Source organism: Natrix helvetica (genome assembly GCF_964273705.1).
Source record: "Natrix helvetica genome assembly, chromosome: 2".
NCBI classification, from domain to species: Eukaryota; Metazoa; Chordata; class Lepidosauria; order Squamata; family Natricidae; genus Natrix; species Natrix helvetica.
This window is the reverse complement of record NC_138552.1, coordinates 266,988,631-267,011,824: the sequence shown is the minus strand read 5'-3', so window position 1 is coordinate 267,011,824 and position 23,194 is coordinate 266,988,631. Positions and strand designations below refer to the sequence as shown.

Genomic DNA, 23,194 nt, shown 5'->3' with positions numbered 1-23,194 from the left:
CTGGCGGCTGGGGAGGGGGGGGCAAAAACTAGCCAAAAATGGCTCGTTTGCATTCATTTTTGCCCTTCCCAGTCCCCAGGAGCACTTTGGAAGCCTCCTAAAGGCTATGCACGGCCATTTTGGTGAAGGGGATGGGGTTTTGGGAGGCCAAAAATGCTGTATTCAATGTATAAGATGCACCCAGATTTTCACCCTCTTTTTTGAGGGAAAAAGGTGCGTCTTATACTCCAAAAAATACGGTAACTACAGACAAGATGTTTTAAGTAAAGCAGAAAAAAAATTTCTGAGAACCTACATAGGGCGTTTAACTGGCTAATGTTGAGCTCCAAATACTGGAATGTTTTATTTCTGGTCTCATCCAACAAACCAGCGTTTTCTTGAATACGCTGTCACAAAACATGATTTGTGGGTCTGCCCTTGGAGATGGTTCTAAAGTGTCGCTTTTAACCAGCAGGATGCCAACCTTTTAATTAGTTATTCAAACTTGATCAATTTCAGAAGAACTTTATTAACTACTCCTTTCCCTTTCAGGCCCAATTAAAACTGCTGCTCTTTATTTTTAAGGCCCCTTTTACTTTCCAGAATGATAAAATGTCTGCGGAAAACCATATTGGCTTTTATTGGAAGTGAAATCTCTGTGGGCTTGGTAAAAAGATGATGCATACAGCCTGTCAATTACTTACCCAAGTCCACACGTTAGAAACGCAGCTCTATTTTGCTATTAATTACATTAGAAATCATACCTGTAAATATAATGGTGTTGAGACTGGATTTCCCCCACAGTTCCATGAAATGCACAACATCGCCAAACCGGAGCGAGGGATGACCAGTGAACACCACACAAGGCTGCTTGAAGTCGTTACTAAAATCTCCATGGATGCTGGGGTAATGCTTCAGTTTGTTGGACTGGATGAGCTGGTATTCAGAAGGAGGAAGGCGGTTATTTGTCTTTTTCTTTCATAATTATTTTGAAGACACATTTCAGTGACCGTTAAACTGGCCCTCCAGCCTCTGTTCCCAGAGGATTAAAAATGGAATTTGGTCTTGCTTCTCAGTTTTCTAGCTAAGATCATGTGGTTGTAATGTCTGTTCTTACAAGATTTAGTTTATAAATAAAGTAACACAGCAATATTGTAGGCCCATGATGGCAAACCTTTGGCACGCATGCTACAGGTGGCACGCAGAGCCCTCTCTGTAGGCACACCAGCCATCGGCCCAGACCAGCTCCACCATGCATGCGCGCGTGCCTCCCACCAGCCAGCAGGTCTTTGGGTCTCTGCTGTGCATGCGCAGGCTTCCCTGATCTCCACAGGTTCCCCCACCCCCAGCGCGCCCTACCTTTCTCCTCCATTTATGCCACCCGTGCCTTCCCCTATCTCCTCAGGTTCTTCCCTAGCACATCCCACCTTTCTACTCCATTTCTGCTGCCCGTGCCTTCCCCGTTCTCCAAGTTCCCCCCCCCCAGTGCACCCTACCTTTCTACTCCATTTCTGCCACCCGTGCCTTCCCTGTTCTCCACAGGTTCCCCCCCAGCGCACCCTACCTTTCTACTCCCATTTGTGTACCAACCTAGAAGCCGAAAAGGGGCATGGGGGCACCGCGCAAGGCCCCCCGCCCGTTTTGTGCCTGGAAAGCCTCCTGCATCAACCTAGAAGCCAAAATGGGGCATGGGGGTCTGAGGAGCATGCAGGCCGGGCTGCATGTAGGGGGGATGAGTGCACATGCGCAGGGGGGGTACTCGCATTGCATTTTGAGGGTTGGGGCACGTGCACATGCATTCTCTTTCTCATGCGCCCACGCTTTGGGCACTCGGCACCAAAAAGGTTAACTATCACTGTTGTAGGCTATACACTCCATGGCTCCCATATAGAGAAAGAAAGTACAGCTCCCAAGTCAAATACGGTTTTTGTCTTCGGAATATTTCTTCCAGCAATGAAACCTGGAAGGTCAGCAGGCAATTGTAGGGGATGAATTCCTTTGTAAGAATTTCCTCTCCAGAGAGCAGAGATAAAGGGCTCTGTAAGCAAGTCTTGCCACAGACGAAAAACGAGGGGCTTCGCCTTGGTGTTGCTAATGGATATTTTCCTTGACAAGAACGACTAATAAGAATCCATTAAATAAATGTGGGCAGACTTTTGAAAACATATTCAATGTCTTCTTGTTTCCCATTGATGGAAGGAAAAGAAGCTGCTTCAAGGATACCTTTTACACTATATTGACCAAAATCTCCAGGGAATGGAGATGGAAAAGCAAAAACTCAACACAAAAACCAAATACATTTTCTAAGCTTAAATTGCAGCATTCAAAACAAGGGCATCCTCCAACAGCTGGCTTTTTCTTTCATATGAAGCGGATGCAATTTGGAAGGTCAACAAGCACAGGTGTAAACTGCAGAAATCTATGAGGCCAATCTTTTATATACAGGTGAAACTCGAAAAATTAGAATACCGTGCAAAAGTTCATTTATTTCAGTAATGCAACTTAAAAGGTGAAACTAATATATGGGATAGACTCATTACATGCAAAGCAAGCTAGTTCAAGCCGTGATTTGTCATAATTGTGATGATTACAGCATACAGCTCATGAAAACCCCAAATCCACAATCTCAGAAAATTAGAATATTACATGCAATCAATAAAACAAGGATTGTACATAGAACAATATTGGACCTCTGAAAAGTATAAGCATGCATATATACTCAGTACTTGGTTTGGGCCCCTTTTGCAGCAATTACTGCCTCAATGTGGCATGGCATGGAAGCTATCAGCCTGTGGCACTGCTGAGGTGTTATGGAAGACCAGGATGCTTCAATAGCGGCCTTCAGCTCTTCTGCATTGTTCGGTCTCATGTCTCTCATCTTTCTCTTCACAATGCCCCATAGATTCTCTATGGGGTTCAGGTCAGGCAAGCTTGCTGGCCAATCAAGCACAGTAATCCCAGGGTCACTGAACCAGGTTTTGGTGCTTTTGGCAGTGTGGGCAGGTGCCAAGTCCTGCTGGAAAATGAAGTCAGCATCCCCATAAAGCTCATCTGCGGAAGGAAGCATGAAGTGCTCCAAAATCTCCTGGTAGATGGCTGCGTTGTCCCTGGACTTAATGAAGCACAGTGGATCAACACCAGCAGATGACATGGCTCCCCAAATCAACACAGACTGTGGAAACTTCACACTGGATTTCAAGCATCTTGCATTCTTCCTCCATACTCTGGATCTTTGGTTTCCAAATGAGATGCAAAAGTTGCTCTCATCAGAAAAGAGGACTTTGGACCACTGAGCAACAGACCAGGTCTGTTTTCCTTTAGCCCAGGTAAGATGCTTCTAACGTTGTTTGTTGTTCAGGAGCGGCTTGACAAGAGGAATACGACATTTGAAGCTCATGTCCAGGATCCGTCTGTGTGTGGTGGCTCTTGATGCGCTGACTCCAGCCTCAGTCCAATCCTTGTGAAAGTCCTCAACACTTTTGAATGGCCTTTTCCTGACAATCCTCTCCAGGCTGCGATCATCCCTGCTGCTTGTGCACCTTTTTCTTCCACACTTTTCCCTTCCACATAACTTTCTATTAATGTGCTTTGATACAGCACTTTGGAACATCTAACTTCTTTTGCAATTACCTTTTGACGCTTTCCCTCCTTATGGAGGGTGTCAATGGTGGTTTTCTGCACAACTGTCAGGTCAGCAGTCTTTCCCATGATTGTGATTCCTACTGAACCAGACTGAGAGGCCATTTAAAGGCTCGGGAACCCTTTGCAGGTGTTATGGCTTAATTAGCTGATTAGAGTGGGACACTTTGAGCCTAGAATACTGCAACTTTTCACACTATTCTAATTTTCTGAGATTGTGGATTTGGGGTTTTCATGAGCTGTAAGCCGTGATCATCACAATTATGACAAATCACGGCTTGAACTAGCTTGCTTTGCATGTAATGAGTCTATTTCATATGTTAGTTTCACCTTTTAAGTTGCATTACTGAAATAAATGAACTTTTGCATAATATTCTAATTTTTTGAGTTTCACCTGTATATTTATATACAATACAATACAATACAATACAATACAATACAATACAATAGCAGAGTTGGAAGGGACCTTGGAGGTCTTCTAGTCCAACCCCCTGCCTAGGCAGGAAACCAGCCAAATGGCTATCCAACATCTTCTTAAAGACTTCCAGTGTTGGGGCATTCACAACTTCTGGAGGCAAGCTGTTCCACTGATTAATTGTTCTAACTGTCAGGAAATTTCTCCTTAGTTCTAAGTTGCTTCTCTCCTTGATTAGTTTCCACCCATTGCTTTTTGTTCTACCCTCAGGTGCCTTGGAGAATAGTTTGACTCCCTCTTCTTTGTGGCAACCCCTGAGATATTGGAACACTGCAATCATCTTTGTTGCTCTTCTCTGCACTCTTTCTAGAGTCTCAACATCTTTTTTACATCGTGGCAACCAAAACTGAATGCAGTATTCCAAGTGTGGCCTTAACAAGGCATTATAAAGTGGTATTAACACTTCATGTGATCTTGATTCTATCCCTCTGTTGATGCAGCCTAGAACTGTGTTGGCTTTTTTGGCAGCTGCTGCACACTGCTGGCTCATATTTAAATGGTTGTCCACTAGGACTCCAAGATCCCTTTCACAGTTACTACTGTTGAGCAAGGTACCACCTATACTGTACCTACTGTATATAATAAAATAAGATAAAGTAAAGTAAATAAAATAAGAAAGATAAAAGCCACAGAATAGAAAAGGACCGGTCATCAAATCTCCTCTTCAGTGCAGAAATCCAAGCCCACAACACCTGGGCGGCTGCCTGAACTCATCCATAATTCCCAGAAAAAGTAGCCTCAGGAATTATTTGGGTCTGCAGACCATGAAGGATTACAGTCAGCCAATGGAAGCAAGACTAAGCTATATCTGGACTGCACTTGGTCTTTGAATGATATGCTAGGGATGCAGTCTAAGAAATAGGGGTGGCCAGGACAAAAATGAAACTTAATTAAAATTAAATTAAAACTAAATAGCTTAGCAAGCTTATGTATGCACTCCCTGTCTGTCATTCTAAGATCACAGCTAATCAATAATTTTGCAGTTGGTGGGGCGGATCACAGCCCTAGGATCCAATAGTCTTATTCAGCTAAAGAGAATATCTCCATCCTTTCTCGTTTTAAATGATTGAAATGGAAGCTTTGCACATTTAGGGAAACCAACTTACCTCTGCATGAGGAAAGGGAGGTTCTGGTAGGTATACTTTTGTCTGCTTGTTGTGACACAACCTAAAGTTGAAAGGAGAGAGCAAAACAATCCGGAATTATAAGCCTGTCTGGTCACACATAGCAAGTAACTGCTGCCACCTACTGCCCAGCTCTTCAGTCAAAGTTTGGTGGCAGCAACAGCAAAATGGTTAAATAAATCTGGAACCTTCTCTAGGATCCCACTGGAATAGAGGAACAACAAGACACCTGGGGGTGCTTTAAAAACTAACAATGTAATCACTGTATTTCCCTTCATGGGTATCAGTCCTGGACATTTATGTCACAATAAATCTCTATGTTTTGAAGGGATTAAAATGACTCTTAGGGTGTTTTTCCTGTAGCAGACTCAGATGCTTCCCCTTTTGTTGATTATTTACAGAGGGAGAGCATAATAAGAGGCATCAGCCACTACGGTTTGGGGAAATAATTTCTGGGAGCTATTTGGTGGGCTACCAGTTCACTATCCGCCTTTCTTTCAGGAATGTTCATGGATCAAAAATCAAGAGCATGATTGTTGAAATAGAATTGACATTGTCTGAATCCACCACATGGATTATATGTGAATCTATATGTATATATAAAACTGGCTCTGTGTGTGTGCATGTATGTTCCAACATAACTCTGGAACGCCTCGAGCAATTTCAACCAAACTTGGTACACAGATGACTTACTCTCTAGAAACAAATACTGTGGGCGTAAGACACCCCTAACACCCCTTGGGGGGGGGTGTCCCTGTGTGTGCGTGTGTTCCAACATAACTCTGGAACACCTGAAATGAAAAGGACTGAATTATATCTATAGTGTCAAGTCACAATAATTTTGACAGTGACAGTGTGCATTTTGGATTCAAGTTCTGTTAAGATGCAGCCTGTTGTGCCTTAAAATGGCTTCTACTGTACAGCACAGTGGAGTTGCCATGGTAACGGCTTCGCAGTACTCCACAAGGGGGCTCCCTCTAATACAGGATTAGGATAAATACATAGCCGAGCTACGCTGGGTTATCAGCTAGTAATAAATAAGACGCACAGCATTTTTCTACAACCAGTGGCTCAGAAAAATATGAAATACTTCTGAATATAACTCCATTTCACACACCAACCCCTCAAAAGAGCCCCGAATACCTTCTCCCCAGGCCAGAGTGATTTTCCCCATTTCTCAGAAACAAATGAAGTGACCAGCCAAAGTCTTGAATCTCTTGGGCTGATAAAGAGAAGCCGCTGTCACCTACCATTCAGCGAAGATCTGGGAAAACTCGAGAGAGCTGTTTGCCACAGGTGAAATGAAGTAGAAGAGGATGTTGGAGAGTCCGGCAGAGTCAATGTACTGGTAGAGACACTCCAAAAGATCATAGATCACTCCAGAGGGGTAGCAAGGGACCAGCACGTTCCCTCCATTTCGAACTGTAAGAGCTTAAGAAAGGCACAATTAAAAAAAAAAAAAGATCTACGGTTCCAATAGTGTCCAATTAAGGAAACTCACAAACATGGCATAATGGAGGCAGCTGCCCCTGTGGCTTCTCCCCAACATGAAGATACGGAAGTGTATTGTCTCTGAACACAGAGGTCTCATTAATTGGCAATAAAGCAAAGACGCCTTGGCAGACTGCTCTGAATTTAGAAAAAGGCAGTTATGTCCACAATTATTGAGTCCATACATTTTCCATGTCTTGGGCAGAAGTTCTCTCTTTTCTGAGAACAGAACCAGTGCTTCATGCTGGTCCATTTCATGAACAATACTAGAATTCCGTATTTATTCATTTTTTGGCTTTATGTATTAGTAATCCTGAAAAGTGGATTTTTTCTCAATTTTTTTCAGATGTTTTCAGAAGCCTTTCATACCTACACCCCACTTCTATATTCTATGCATGCAGACTCCTGAGATCTCAAGTCTGCATAAACTAAGCTTATCTCTTTGTTTATTAATTAATTAAAGCATCTAATTTTTCTCTTCGAAACAAGGATTTCTCTTGGAGAAGTCACAATAAAAACTGAGAATCTAACAATAAAAGTGACAAATTAAAAAAAAAACCTTTTTTTCCCCTGTAAAAGGTGCAGAAAATGGTCTAACTAATACAGCTGGTTAATAAAAACAAAGTTATAACTCAGAGGTTTCTGACTTTTAGGGCCATTGGGAACATAAAAGGATTTTGAGAGTATGTTATGGACATATTATTGCTGTCATGGGAAGCAGGATCAGACGTATACCCCCATGGCGGGTATATTTCCAGAGAAAGCAATAGGCAATTATTTCCCATTTTTCAGGATGGCTCCAATATAAATAAAAATTGTGCTTGACTTTGAGGGTCTTGCTTTGCAGCTTGCTAGTTTCTCATTTACTTTTTTTCTAACTAAAAAGATTTTTAAAAATAGAATCAATTGGGTTCATGGAGCCCAACATATGCCTATGGAAAGGCCTTTGATTATGGCAGCTCTTGTGGGCATAGGGGAGACATGATAGCAATGTTCCAATATCTCAGGGGTTGCCACAAAGAAGAGGGAGTCAAACTATTCTCCAAGGCACCTGAGGGTAGAACAAGAAGCAATGGGTGGAAACTAATCAAGGAGAGAAGCAATTTAGAACTGAGGAGGAATTTGTGATAGTTAGAACAATTAATTAGTGGAACAGCTTGCCTCCAGAAGTTGTGAATGCCCCAACACTGGAAGTCTTCAAGAAGATGTTGGATAGCTATTTGTCTGAAACGGTATAGGGTTTCCTGCCTAGGCAGGGGGTTGGACTAGACCTCCAAGGTCCCTTCCAACTCTACTATTGTATTGTATTGTATTGTATTGTATTGTATTATTGTATTCTACAGGTGTACTCAGGATTGTAAGTCAAAATATATAAAAGATCTGGGGAAAAATAGGGTTTTTTCCCAATGTTTTATTTGTTTCATTTATATTACTTTCCATTTCCATCAAACAGTGTGTGATCTGGGTACAATTATTATAACAGTCAGAATCCACATATTTGTTGTTATATTCATCACAATGATATTAATAACTATACAATAGTATAATAACAAGAACACAAGACATAATCATCTTTAAATTATCTCCACATTAACATTTCCTCTTTTTTATATCTCCTCCTTTCTAGCTTCTGTTTCCATTATCTAACCATTGGTAAAATATATCCCATGTCAAAAAATATTCAGTTTCTTCTTTATTCTTACTAGTAAGCGTTAGCCTGTCCATTTCTGCACATTCTAGTATTTTCTTAATTACATTCTCATCTGACGGAATCTCATCATTTTCCCATTGTTGTGCAAGTACAATTCTGGCTGCAGTTAGTATATGTCAAACCAGATATATAGTCTTTTTATCATATTTTTTCGGGTAGGGCACCCAATAAAAATGTCTCTGGTTTCAAGTCTATATGTTGCTTTATCATTTTTTGGGGAAAATAGTTTTTAACATGGGGCTATCTCTTTGCTTAGGGGATGCGGTGGCTCAGTGGTTAAGACACTGAGCTTGTCGATCAGAAAGGCCGGCGGTTTGGCAGTTTGAATCCCTGGTGCCGTGTAATGGAGTGAGCTCTCGTTACTTGTCCCAGCTTCTGCCAACCTAGCAGTTCGAAAGCACGGAAAAAATGCAAGTAGGAAAAGAGGGACCACCTTTGGTGGGAAGGTAACAGCACTCTGTGCGCCTTTGGGGTTTCGTCATGCCGGCCACATGACCACGGAGAAGTTTTTGAACACCACTGGCTCTTCGGCTTTGAAACAGAGATGAGCACCGACCCCTAGAGCCAGAAACGACTAGCACATATGTGCGAGGGGAACCTTTACCTTTATCTCTTTGCTTAGTGAAATTCTGAATTATAGGCAGCAGCCTTCTAAGTAAAGCATTTTTTGGCTTCAGTGACAGTGAAGCTATCCAAGATTCTCCAGGACAAGATAGGCATATAAGGGGACTTCCTATTCCAATTTAGACTTGCTGCAGTAATAATCCCTTTCTAAGTGTTGGTGCATTTTTGCTTCCACATTCGCTTGAACTTTTGGCTTCATCCTTGTCTGTCTCTGGTTTATATCTTAGATAAGACTTATTGTTTTGCCCTTTGATTTCTAGTTCCAACCTCCAGATTGACTGCAGGTTATTGCCATGTCCCACCCTGACATAGTTCACTATGAGGCATTTTTGCATACAACTTGATTTTTGGCAAAAATGACGTAAATCATGGCAATGTGACTGCAGGATGCTGCAAATGATAAATGTGGGCTGGTTACCGAGCACTTGAAATGTGGTTACATGACTGGGAGGGGGCTGCCTGGGCTTTGGAATGTTTTCTGGGGGGGAGAAGCATTGTAACTTCAAGCAGTTGCTAAGCAACTGGTTGTAAATTAAGGACTACTTGTATGTAGCATCATGTGTGACCATTCAATTAGCAATTCAAATCAGAGTTTTACGAATTACTGTATTTTTCAGAATATAAGACCCACCGGAGTATAAGACGCACCAAGGTTTTGAAGAGGCAAATTAAAAAAAAATAGGTAGGTAGATAAGAGGGGGAGAGAGGGAGAGAAAGAGAGAGAAATACAGTAGGTAGGTAGGGAAGGAGAGAGTAGTTAGGTAGGTAGGTAGATAAAGGGATAGAGAGAGAGAGAGAGAGAGAGAGAGAGAAAGAGAGAGCGATACAGAGATAGAGAAATACAGTAGGTAGGTAGGGGGAGAGAGTGTAGGTAGGTAGGTAGAGGGATATATAGAGAGAAATAGAAAGAGAGAGAGAGAGAAATACAGTAGATAGGTAGAGAGAGTAGGTAGGTAGGTAGAGATAGAGAGAAATAGAGAGAGAGAGAGAAATACAGTAGATAGTTAGGAAGAGAGAGAGAGTAGGTGGGTAGATAGAGGGATAGAGAGAAAGAGAGAAATACAGTAGGTAGGTGGGAGAGAGAGAGAGTAGGTAGGTAGGTAAATGTTTCCAGGTGTATTTATCCATGTGCTGGAGAAGGAAATCGCTGACAATCTGCAGCACCTAAGACTTTGTTTCTGCTGGCACAGCACTTGATCAATCTAATTCTCATCAATCAGTTAAGGAGCTTTCCAAAAGGAAAAAAAAAGGTTTTGCACTCTGCAAACCTCCCCAAAACAACCTGTTTTTCGCGAAAACGGGCCTTTTTTTTTCTTCAAAAAAAGGCATGAATAGCCTTGGGAGGGCTTGCAGAGTGCTCTTGGGGGGCGGGGAAAACGAGCAAATAACGGCGCTATTTTTCATCAAAAAATTGCATGCATAGCCTTATGGAGGCTTACAGAGTGCTGCTGGGGGCTGAGGGGGCAAAAAATGGGCGGTTTTTTGCTCATTTCTGCCCTCCCGAGCCCCCAGGAGCTCTCTGAAAGCCTCCATAAGGGTATGCACGGCCATTTTGGTGAAGGGCAGGGCTTCGGGAGGCAAAAAATGCTGTATTCGATGTCTAAGACGCATCCAGATTTTCAGCCTCTTTTTTGAGGAAAAAAGTGCGTCTTATACTCCGAAAAATACGGTACATGCCTGGGCTGCAAAAATCTAAATGACACTAGGTGGCAAATACATTATTTGGAGATGTTTGCTGTCTAGTTGTAAGTAAAGCAATTGTGTATGTGTATATGTGTACCAGCAATGCCATCACATAACTTAATGCAGGGATCTCAAATTTTTGGTTGGTGCACTGCACATTTGGAGGCCTCTAAATCTATTTCTATGGCTTCAAAAACACTTTGTAGGAACTAAGGAAATGTCCAACAACAGCAGGTGCAAAGCACTACATAGACAGAGGTTAAGCCATGAGAAGCACTCCAGGAGCTAGAATGAAATGTGATGGTGCCTCAACTCAACTCAATCCAACCCTAGAGATCTCCCGGTCAGCTGGGCCACATAGTCAGGGTCTAAAACCTCTTAAATTTAAAAATCCTTGCTTGATCCTGTGCTCCATGTCACAGGTCTTCAGATGGCCCTGGACTCTCTGGCCAATGGGAGTGAGGAATAATGTTGACCTTGGAAGACTTTTCGTCCAACCCTCTGCTCAAGCAGGAGATCCTATAACAGGAGTATCAAACTTGATTTCATTGAGGGCTGCATCAGGGTTGTGTTTGATCTGAGGGGGGCAGCGGCAGGAGGACATGGCCAGCTTCACGTCACTCGTGTTGGGAGCACCTGTGGTGGTCTGATACTCTGCCGGTGAAAATGTGCTCCTGAGCTCCGTTTTCAGCTGCGATGGTGTCCTGCAATCCTTTGCCAGCAAAATCGGAGCTGGGGAGGGGCTCTGTTTTCACTGGCAGAGGCACTATGGGCTAGTCCGTTGCTGTTTCCGGTGTGGCCCTGCAGGCCAGATCTAAGCACCCCGCGGGCTGAATCCAGCCCCCAGGCCTTGAGTTTGACACCCCTGCCCTATAGCATTCCAGACAAATGGTTGTCCAATCTGTTCTTGAAGGCCTCCATTGATGGAACAGCAACAACTTCTGGAGGTAAACAGTTTCAATGATTAATTGTTCTCACTATCAGGAAAGTTCTCCTTAGTTTTAGATTGGATCTCTTTTAGGTTGGATCTCTCTTTCCCCTTTACTTCTTGTCCTGCGCTCAGGTACTTTGGAGAATAGGTTGACCTCCCCTCTTCTCTGTGACAGGCCTCAAGTACTGGAAGACTGCTATCATATCACACTTAGTCCTTCTTTTCAATAGACTACACCAGTGATGGCTAACCTTTTTCTAAAGGGGTGCAAACATTGTGGGTGCACGCACTATCATGTATGCGCGCATGACCACCCACCTGCGCATGCATGCACAACCTCCCCTGTGCATGCACGTTCCCCCCCATGGAGGGGTGGAGAGTTTTCCTAGATGTTTTCCTAGAAGTTTGTTCCCAAACTTCCGGTTTGTCCATTGGGGTGTTTTCTGCCTCCCCAGGCTTCAGGAAAGCCTCCGGAGTCTGAGGAGGGCGAAAAATGGTCCAACCAGAAGTACGGGAATGGTGAAAACGGCCTCTCCCGGCCCACCGGAAGGCCAAAAATCAGCTGAGGGCTGCCATGCTGATAAATATGACTCTGCGTGCCACCTGTGGCACGTGTGCCATAGGTTTGTCACGGGACTAGACATACCTAAAGCTTGGACAGGGAAAATGAGACAAGATCCTGGGACAGCTTGAGAGATAAACAGGAAATAACTTAAAGAGTTGCTCTCTACTGGGAAAGACAGCAAGCGAGCAAAATCTCTATGCTAGGAAACAGGAGAGAGGGAAGGAATCAGCCAGGGAGAAAAGAGGAGGAAGCAAATAAGAATAAGACCGAAGCAAAGAAAGCTCCCGGCTCAGCAAAGAGAGAGAAGCCGAAGAAAAGCAGGGTTAGGACTGATCTTGCTGACATATTTTCTTAGATTCTATCATTCGACACATAATTTTTCAAGCTTATTGCATATTTGGTGTTTTCAAAAACTGCCAGTTAAGTGGCCAAAGCGAAATGTTTCCTTTGCACCTCTGTTTAACAGTCTAGCTTTTTTGAAAAGTACTAAGTGTTTAATGGCACTCTATTTTCTTCATTTGTGACTTGCTTGGTATGAAAAGACTTTAGCGTTGCATCCCTTTTAGGCTAATAAACTCATCCTTATGTAGCACTTGTGACAAGTCCCTGCCTTAAAACCCATAATAACACCTATCGCCAGGAGAGGGCAGCAGAGTTCCAGAAAGCTATTTTGATTTAAAAGAAACAAGTCAGGAAACAGGTGTTGGTACTGGAACAGATACATGAGTAGCAGTGGTGGGTTGCAGGTGGTACGCCCCAGTAGGGCGTACAGGATCCTGCCCGGAGCACCGGGTACCGTTCCGCTACAGTGCTCCGGAGGGCCCACCTGCCTGCCCGTGTTCCTCACCTGTGTTTTAAGCCTTTGGAGCTTCTGCGCACATGCATGGAGCATACGGTGCCTGCGCAATGCTCGACTGAGCAGCTGGAGCGTTGTGGAGGCTTGCGGAAGCGTTGCAGGCAAGTACGGCACATATGCGCGCCGCGTGCATCCATGTGGGTGACGCTGGGGCCATTCCAACCGTACCGGTTGGAACGGAATCCAGAACTCACCACTGATGAGTAGGCACATGTACACACACACGCATACATACATATCTTTCAAAGGACAACAACTGTAGGACAGATTAAACTTCGCAAGTATCATCACGCTGGCTTTCCAGCAACTGCAGCCCAAACATATAAAATAATTAATAACTCGTACAAGGGAAGGTTTGTGAGTTCCTGGAATGAAATAATTCTCATAGCTAGCAAGAAGGTAGAGCTAAGGGCTCCTTGGGACTGTCATCACCATTGCCCATGAGCTCAACTGAGAATATTGTTGGGTTTGATAGTGTAAAAGATCAGAAAGGGCTACGTTGGGACAAGTTGCTCCAAAAAATATAACTGTAAAGTAGTTGATAGATGATGTCAACATTCTATAGAAGACGGATAATAATAACAATTACAATTAATATAAAGGTCAACAGGCAAAGCTTAGCCAGATGAAAAGTGAACAGAATCACACCAGAACTAAGTAGGATTGGCAGCCTAAACAAAACCATTATTTTACAACTCTTCCCACTTAGACGATCTAATTATATTTGTTATTATTTTAGTAACTTTATATTCTTGCAAGTTGCTGTGACACCATTTGATAAAACAGGCTATAAAACTGGGCAATAAAATGCTTCTCCCCCCCCAATCACAGGGACTATTTCAGGCAAGCTGGGAAATTATACTGTTTGCACCCGTGACATTGTACAGCTCAACAATTATCAGTTTTGCCGACAGTGAAAATTAATTTGCTACCAATTTCTAAATTTGGAATCACAGCTGTGGTGATACCTATCTATAAACCAAAAGAGAGTGGGGGGGAAGGAAAGAAATGAAGTCAATACCAATTTTATAAATGGAAATTATAGGGATTTGTTGACAAGTTTGGTTGTCCTTGCCAAGGGTTGCTAACAATCAACAGAGAATACAATTACTTTATGTAAATGGAGACAAGGGTCCATAATAAAAACAATTACTCAAAAGCCATTGCTTAAATAAAAAATAAAATAAAAAAGGCAGACTGGACTATGTATGTGGTGCATAATAATTAATACCATTATGAGAAATATGGTATTAAATTTAATTATAATTAAAAAGGCATACCTTCATATGCACATACATATAATATCAGTCCCTTAAATAAAAATCCAAGGACAAACTCTAAAATAGTCTTAAGAAAGTTTTAATAGAATTGAAATGATGAGATTCACATATTTTCAATTCTGTTTCAATTCCCCACTGGAGAAGAACAGATTACTTTCTTTCACCAAAGCATTTTATCCTGGAGAGTCTCCTCTAGTGTACCCTGCCGCTTCCACCCAAATTTTACAGCTACTATCTATTTTTATCTCCTAAATCAGGAGTCTTCAAACTTGGCAGCTTTAAGACTTGTGGACTTCAACTCCCAGAATTCCCAGGGAATTCTGGGAGTTGAAGTCCACAAGTCTTAAAACTGCCAAGTTTGAAGACCACTGTCCTAAATCATAATGGGAGAGGGTGAGAATAATACCGTGTTTCCCCGAAAATAAGACAGGATCTTATTTTCTTTTGACCCCCGAAATAAGCACTTGGCCTTATTTTCGGGTTAGGGGAATTCTGGGAGTTGAAGTCCACAAGTCTTAAAGCTGCCAAGTTTGAAGACCCCTGTCCTAAGTCATAATGGGAGAGGGTGAGAATAATACCATGTTTTCCCGACAGGGTCGGGGACAGGGTCTTATTTTCTTTTGACCCCTGAAATAAGCGCTTGGCCTTATTTTCGGGGAGGTCTTATTATTTTTGAGGGGCAGGAGGCGCTGAGCGTGGTCACCTCACGGCTGCTGCTGTATTGTGTGTTGCTGGCCTGCCGCTTTCTGCCGTGGCCATTAGTGTGACAGAAGGGGAGCGGTGGCTAGGGTTGTAAGAGCGGCCATTAGGTAAGGGCGTGTGGGGTGCATTGGGCATGGTCCCTCTCCCTTCCCCCCCTCCGGCCTTGTCTCCTCACCTCATGTTGTTTGCGCGGCAAGCAACCAGAGGAAATGGCGGGGACCGGCTTCACGTGCATTTGCTAATGCATCCTGCCCCATACATCCCTACGACCAATCCGCTCTCACAGAGAGGGACTTCTCCGGGTGCCGTCCACTAAACAATGCCAGAGGGCGACACCCAGGAGTAGGGCCTTCTCTGTGATGGGCCCAGCCCTTTGGAACGACCTCCCCCTCGACATTAGGATTACCTCCGATCTCCGCTCCTTCCGTTCAAAACTCAAGACCCACCTTTTTCAATTATCTGGCCTGGCTCAACCATAGTTTCATCTTATTCCTCCTGACAGTCTCTTTTTTAAATCAGTAATTTTAAACTGGGGTATTTTAATTTCTAATTCCATTATTATTATCTTATGTATTGTAATGGTTGTTACCTCCTCCGTGTAATATATATATGTGCTTTTATTTATTGTACGCCGCCCCGAGTCCCTTGTGGAGAGGGAGTGGCTAACAAATCAAATAAAATAAATAAATAAATAAATTTAAATATTTTCAGGGAGGGCTTATTTTCGGGGGTAGCAGAAATAAAAACCAAATCCTATCTTGAAAAAGCTTCCTCCCTAAGGCTACTGAAGTCCCTCCGTTGTTGCCTGCTGAGGGTTCATAAAGAAATAAACAAGTGCAGCTATCAGATCTCTACCCATCAACAACCCTTCTCCTTCCTCTTCACCCCCTGCCCCTTCCCTTCCCCTCTCCCTTCCCTTCTCCTTCCTCTTCCCTGTGTAACACCCCTAATGAAAGAAGACTCCGAGGCTTCAGTTTCCTCAAAGTTCCATTTTATTAGAGATGTCATATTGGCACAAAACCCAAATCTGAAAGTTTCCAGGTTTTCCCCAACAAAAGGAAGTCCAAGTCCCTGCCCAGCACTCACATGTCCATCACATGGTCCAATCAGGCATCATCCAAAACTGGAGATGCCTCCCAGTCACCTCATCGAAGCTGCAGGGAAAGACAGCCTTGACTTTCTGAGAAGAATGTTATTTTGACTATATATCACCCATACTCCATATAATCCCCCCCTTCCCATTTTCCCACAGTGTAAAATGTGGCAGGCCTGAAGGCCCAAATGTAAAAATGGCTTCCAGGTATTACACCCTGTAGGTATCAAACGTAATGAGCTCCTCTGGAAAGTTTCTGGCAAGTGAAATTCCATCTCCTTCCCCAAAGCTTGAACTTTTCAAAAAGTTCAAGGATGGGAAATGACTTGGCTGAAGTGCTTTGGAAGCATTCTGAAGCGTAAAGTGCTGTCCTCAGCATATTCCTGGGAATAATAATAGTATAGTAGATTTGGAGCAACTGTGCCTTCTTGTGGTCACTCATGCCTTGTCCCCAGATTACCGTAATGTCCTCTACCTGGGGTTGCCCTTGAAGACCACTCAGAACATCCAACTGACCCAGAACAGCACCAGCGTGGGCAGTTAGAGTTGTGCCTTGGTACTGCTCTTTGAGTTTCTGGCTACAACTTTAGGTCCCCCAAAAACGTTTCATGGCACAAGGTCTGGATAGCTGAGAACTTGCCTTCTATCATTGTTTTTGACTCTCCCATAAGATCTGATAAAGTGGATTCACTTTGCGTTCCCTCAATCTAACAATGCCATCTGATGGAGCCTAAGTAGACCTTTTTCATGACATCTGCCCTCTGCAATAGCATCCACCTAGAACAGTGCTTTTCAATCTTCGCAACTGTAAGAAGGGTGGACTTCAACTCCCAGAATTCCTTAACCAGTAGGCTAGCAAAAAGATGGCAGGAGACCTGTGCTTTTGAATCAAAGACACCAAAATAGAGGATGATACTGTATTATCCTGCTTATCAGTTTCCCAGAGACATCTGTCTGGTTACTGCAGAAATATGAACTGCTCTGATTTTGCAGAGAGGATTTTTTAAAAAAAGGAGCACAGAATAATCAAAAACCACTAACCCTTCCTCCATCTTTTCCTACCCTACAGCAGAGAGACAAAAGACCGTGTAGCAATTAAAACCAGAAGATAAATCCACATGCAGGCTTACAAATCAAGATGCTGAATTTTTATAAAGCCAAATCCTTGATCCATCTAGCTTAGCACTCTCAACACTGGCGGTTTTCCCAATACAGTTTTAGATCATTGTCCTCAGTCTTAACTGAATCTGGGACATTTTCCATGCAAACTGTGAAGTCCACTATTAAATTACAACTCTCCCACATTTCTCGCTTTTAAGCCTGAAGCTGGAGAAGGGAACAGGAATTGATCCCATATCATGCAGAGCTGCTGCATGAAGTCCAGCCCCTAGAACTGTGGACACATGGCCAATGTTAATCAAAAGCATTTTGTTCTGACCTAGGCTTCCCAAGAGCATGAAGCAATCTGCTTGTCCCGACAAAAAAGCTTTTTATTAATTTACTGTGAATTCTGCTCATCCACATCCAGCAAAGTCTTTCAAGGGAGGAATTACAGTCACAGACCTTATCTGGCTTGGAGAGCTGACAGGCTGATATCTGCAAAACTTGGCAAGGAGTCTTGGAGAGACACAAACCAATTAAGCGAACGCATTGTCTCCTGCAAACTCCACTCCCCTTTCGCTCCTCTTTTATTTCCTCTGGGAGGGGCCATTCATCGTCCACCTGTGGCCTTACTCCCAAGTCGACCCCTGTTCTTTAGCTGTTCCCTTCGTCTGGCAACTCTGCGCATGTGCACACTGGCAACAGGCTCCAGCTGTTCGTCTGCCTCACTGATTTCTGACTCTGAAGGCAGCTGATAACTGGCATACAGCTCTGCCCCCCACTCTGCCTCCAACACAGAGCCCTCATCAGAGCCTCCCCCAGACTCCAGGACTGGCCCATGTTCCTCCCCAACCTCCTCACTGTCTGAATCTGCTGCCTGCTCTGCTGGTGGGCCACAACACATTTCTGAATTTTGGGTCATGTCCCCTTTTGCTCCTGCAGAGCATTCAGTGATCAAGTATAGGAAAGGGGATAAATCGCAAAGGGAAATGATGCTTCCAAAGAATGCAAATGGGTTCTAAGTTAGCCAAACAGAAGGAGGCGTAAGATTGGGAGATTCTCCTCGGAGCTCCATCAAAACGGAACTTATTTGGCAGCAATGTTGCTACTATTTAGCAGAGAGCAAACTGGAGCAAATAACTTAATCTCATTATGCCAGATCTGTTCCAAAATAGTTCTCCCCCCACCTAAAAGTACAATTTGCATTTCTCGCTAATTATATTTGTGTGTGAGAGAGAGAGAGACAAAGGCACCATCTGAACTGCTGATGTTATGCCGTAGAAGGAGAGAAGAAGCAGTTGCCTGGATTGATTAAATGAGCCTTAGCGTTACTTCCCATCTACTGCGTATATTTCCCAAGTCAGATTACGAAAAGCAGCAAAACCACTGCCTAGCCACCTACCAAGGTTACTGCAGAATTCGCCCACCATTCCATCCGGATTGGCGGTGGGAATCTGGGTGAGTCCAGTCAGGATGAGAACATCGCTGTTCTTAAGAGACGTCTGGTCCATGGGCTGAAAGGGAAATTTGAGAAAAATCATTTGTTTAATAAATGGATAGTGTTGTCCATCTTAAGCAGTGGAACTCTGGAAGGCAAAGAAATAAATAGAAACAGAATAAACAAATAGAAGTCATTAAAGAAAACTTAGCAAGGGCTCTTAAAATTGCTCGAATAACATATACATGCTATATACATACACCAGCTATACTAGCAAATAGGCCCCAATGATTGGGGTAAAGAGCTAGGTGTTCATAGCCTTTCAGAACGCTAATGGGGTCAAGATCATCCAAATCTCGGGGTGGGGGGGGGAGGGAGAGCACCATGACAGAGAAGGCATGTTTCTAGGTCTTATCAGGTTGTTTCAACAAAGTGATCCAAAGCATGCCCAACTTGCTATTGTCAAGATTCCAAGTAATACCCCCATAGCAAACAAAACTCCGAGGCAGGTGGGTACCTCAAAGAATAGTTTTATTGGACATATCATATTGACCCAGGCTGGTGAAAACCAGCTCTAAATGTTCCCGCCATTTTCACCTTAATTAAAAGAAGTTTTTTTCCCTTTCACAATCAGTCACATGGTCCAATCAAGGTGCCTGGTAACATCACTCCACCTGTGGGAATGTCCTTGGTTCTCAGGAGAAAGTATTTTGTTTTGGCTACAAGACTCCAGTTATTTCTATTCCCCCCTCCCTATCCCTCAGCTCCAGTGCAGCAACACTGAAGCTTAAAATGGCTCCGGTCAGGCCAGCTTCAGGGTTGACAGCCACATCTGTAGAACAAACAGAAACTATTGGGGATAGGCAATCCTACAAATATTTCATGAGGAAAATATATTTAGGTAAGTTCCTTTAAAATATGTGCCTTATTTGAGATGGCTTCAGGGAGTTTAAAAAAGATCACCCTTTAGTATAGTTTTACAACTTCATTAAGCAGGTTTGCACGCAGCCCCAGAGTTCCTCCAAAAGTATTGCTGAATTATATAGTGATTGAATTATAGAAAAAGGGAAATTATTAAAGGCAGCAAAGCAACCATATTCACTTTTCATTACATTTACATTGACAAATTGCCTGGCTCTATCCCCATTTTAGAGGACAGTTCCGCACTTGCTATTCAAATGCCAAGTACACCTTATAGTTATCCTAACAATGTTATAGACTCTGGATTTGCTAATTTTGAAGTTGACAATGAATTTCTGTCTTGCAAATATGTTGAGCTAGTTGACTACACACATGCAAAAACGTATTTCCAAATCCAAATAAAAAGCACATGAATAAGGAACCAGAGTCCAAGAAATACGTATGTGTCATACAGATGTGATGTTTAGTTACAATTCTTCTCACTCAAGAGTATATCTTAGGAGCTAAGATGTTTTTGGATTTTCTTGAATATACCTCTACCTTGTCTTAGCTTTCAGGAACAAACTGGAAGTAAGATACTGTTCTGATTGAGGCTTTCCAAGAGCATGAAACAAATTCCTTGTCCCAGCAAAAAACCCTTTTATTAATTTACTGTGAATTCTGCTCATTCACAGCCAGTAAAGTATTTCAAAGGAGGATTTATGGTCACACACCTTATCTGGCTTGGAGAGCTGCCAGGTCGATATCTGCAGAACTTGGCAAGGAGTCTCGGAGAGTCACTAACCAGTTAGCGAACTAATTGTCTCCTGCAAACTCCACTCCCCTTTCGCTCCTCTTTTTATTTCCTCTGGGAGGGGCCATTCATCATTTGGCCTTACTCCCAAATTGACCCCTGCTCTTTAGTTGTTCTCTTCATTGGGCAATTCTGTACATGCACACACTGGGAACAGGCTCCAGCTGTTTGTCTGCCTCACTGCTGTCTGACTCTGACAACAACTGATAATTGGCATACGGCTCTGGTCCTCTCTCTGCCTCCGACACAGAGCCTTCATCAGAGCCTTCCCTAGACTCCAGGACTGGCTGATGTTCCGACCCAACCTCCTCATGTCTGAATATGCTGCCAGCTCTGCTGGCAGGCCACAACAGATACCAGTTGTATATTGCAGCTGCCAGCAACAACTAGCCTCCTGCCTTTGTACAACTTTCCAGTATATGTGGTTCTTAAACGCTGACAAATGTCTCCTGGACAATTTTGTCTATACTGTTTCAAAAGGTATCTCTGTCCTAGTGATGGAAGGTTGGGCAAAGCCAACAAACAGTGTGACATAGTGGATGGACAAAAAAGTACTTAAGAACCACTTTCTAAAAACCAACACACAACAAAATGCAGTAGCCATGAGATGCTTGTCAAATAAAAATGCCAATAAACCAGTAAAAGTATCATTGAATTGGCTGTGGGAAATGCACATAATGGTCATGAAGGATTCAATAGTCATAATTTCATCTTCTATTGACCCAAGGTGCTACTATTGATTCCCCGAGTCAACCTTCAAAATAATATACTTTAAAAGACTTTTGACAAATCTTCTGGGCTGCCCTATCTCCTTCCCCTGCCATTATCAACTCCAATTTTGCTTTCTAAGTCAAGAGTCAATTTTCGTAAGTTATTGTTGCTGGGAGTTGTATTGAGGCAAAGTGTCCTTGTAGAAACTGTTCGTTTCAAATTTCAACCAGAAAACATCTTATGAGTTTCAGTCATTCGGAAACAAGATAAAACTTTCTGATAGGGAAGGCTCAAAATTAATCAGCCTATCAAAAAGTGCACATCTTGACTCTCCCAGAAAGATGAAGTCAACAGTCTTCTCAGGAATATATTTCCTTTGAAAATGGAAGTCCCATTTAGCTATAATTCCTGAGAAATTCAAGCTGTAAATGCCATTGTTTAGGGCACAGATGTCAAACTCGCAGTGTCACATGGCCATCATGTGATGTTTTGTGACATTTTTCCCATTTGCAGAGCTGAGGTGGGGTGTGGCCTATGTGTGACACATCTGACCAGCAGGCTGCCAGTTTGACACCCCTGGCTTAAAGGTAAAGGTTCCCCTCGCACATATGTGCTAGTCGTTCCTGACTCTAGGGAGCAGTGCTCATCTCTGTTTCAAAGCCGAAGAGCCAGCGCTGTCTGAAGACGTCTCTGTCGTCATGTGGCTGGCCTGACTAAACACTGAAGGCACACATTACGCTCTTACCTTCCCACCAAAGGTGGTCCCTATTTTTCTACCTGCATTTTTTACATGCTTTTGAACTGCTAGGTTGGCAGAAGCTGGGACAAGTAACCGGAGCTCACCCTGTTACATGGCACTAGGGATTCGAACCGCCGACCTTTCGATCGACAAGCTCAGCGTCTTAGCCACTGAGCCACCGCGACCCTTTAACTTAGGGTAACCTAGTTCCTTTGGATTAGGGTAGCCCAAAAAAATCCCCTCTCCTTTCAGCCCCATGTACAAGAGGTATGAGCACATTTCCAGAAACTCCAGAGTCCCATGACTGTGAGACGGGCCACATACAAATTTAAATAAAGAGTCTTGCGTTCAGAAGTTGTGGGTGCTCCATCACTGGAGGCTTTTAAGAAGAGACTGGAAAACCATTTGTCTGAAACGGTATAGGGTTTCCTGCTTGAGCAGAGGGTTGGACTAGAAGACCTCCAAGGTCTCCTCCGATTCTGTTATTCTGTTAAATTCCATATTTGGAGGATGTAGCAAGTTTCAGAAGGAAATCCTAGAACGCTAAACAGCCCAATGAGATCACGGGGTGCTGATAGGGTGCTTGGAGGGGGGGGAGGACCCCAATGGGAAGGAGTACTACTTTGCACTTTGTATTCTGCCACAATTTGACAGTTTGTCATAAGTTTGCTTTCTCGAAGGCAGTATAAGGTTAGAATCTTCTAACATTGCTTTGTTTCTCTTGAAAGTCACATAAGACAATGGCCATGGAGACAAATTATGGATCTTGTGAGAGTTAATGTACTAGAAACAGCATCTATAGCACAATGAAGACCTTAGATGAGGAGGGTGGGCAAACTTGGCTATCACTTTTTTAAAAAAAAGATATTTCCAAACAGTGATATCAAGGAAGCCTGGCCTTAGTCTGGTTGGAAAATACGTTGCATTCAATCCCTTTCTTCCTTTTATATTCGAGAAGAGGGAAATCTTTAACATTTAAACAGGGAAGAAAACAAGTACTGTAAGGAGGGGGCTTACAGTAAACTATGTTAGATTGTTACTGTATGGCTTATATATATATATAGCATCTAGCAATAAGCCTAAATACACATTGAAATTTTTAGCCTGCAGCAAGCATGGACAATCTGATGCCTGGAGGCATTTGGGTCTACAACTCCAGGTCAACCCTTGTCAGCACAGCTAGTGGTTTAAGAATATGGCAACTGTAATCCAAAACATCCAAAAGCAGCAGGCTTCTGAGTTTTGCTTTATTTCTTAGTCATTTGGGGTTGCTCTTTTCTGCATCTTTCCCACCTCTAAATATCCTTTCTCAAATGCAGTGATTAGAACTGTGAAAAC

At 43.1% G+C, this 23,194-nt stretch overlaps 1 protein-coding gene across 1 annotated transcript in view; it reads right to left on the bottom strand.

Annotated features, from left to right (window-relative positions):
- Positions 1-23,194, bottom strand: part of INTS9 (integrator complex subunit 9) — a 90,150-nt gene that overhangs the window by 20,208 nt on the left and 46,748 nt on the right. Inside the window, exons 9-12 of the mRNA XM_081943781.1 lie at positions 18,657-18,768; positions 6,468-6,648; positions 5,200-5,260; positions 744-915 (exon numbers count right to left, since the gene is read on the bottom strand). Coding sequence (XP_081799907.1) covers positions 744-915; positions 5,200-5,260; positions 6,468-6,648; positions 18,657-18,768 — 526 coding nt within the window. The remainder of the gene's footprint in view (positions 1-743; positions 916-5,199; positions 5,261-6,467; positions 6,649-18,656; positions 18,769-23,194) is intronic.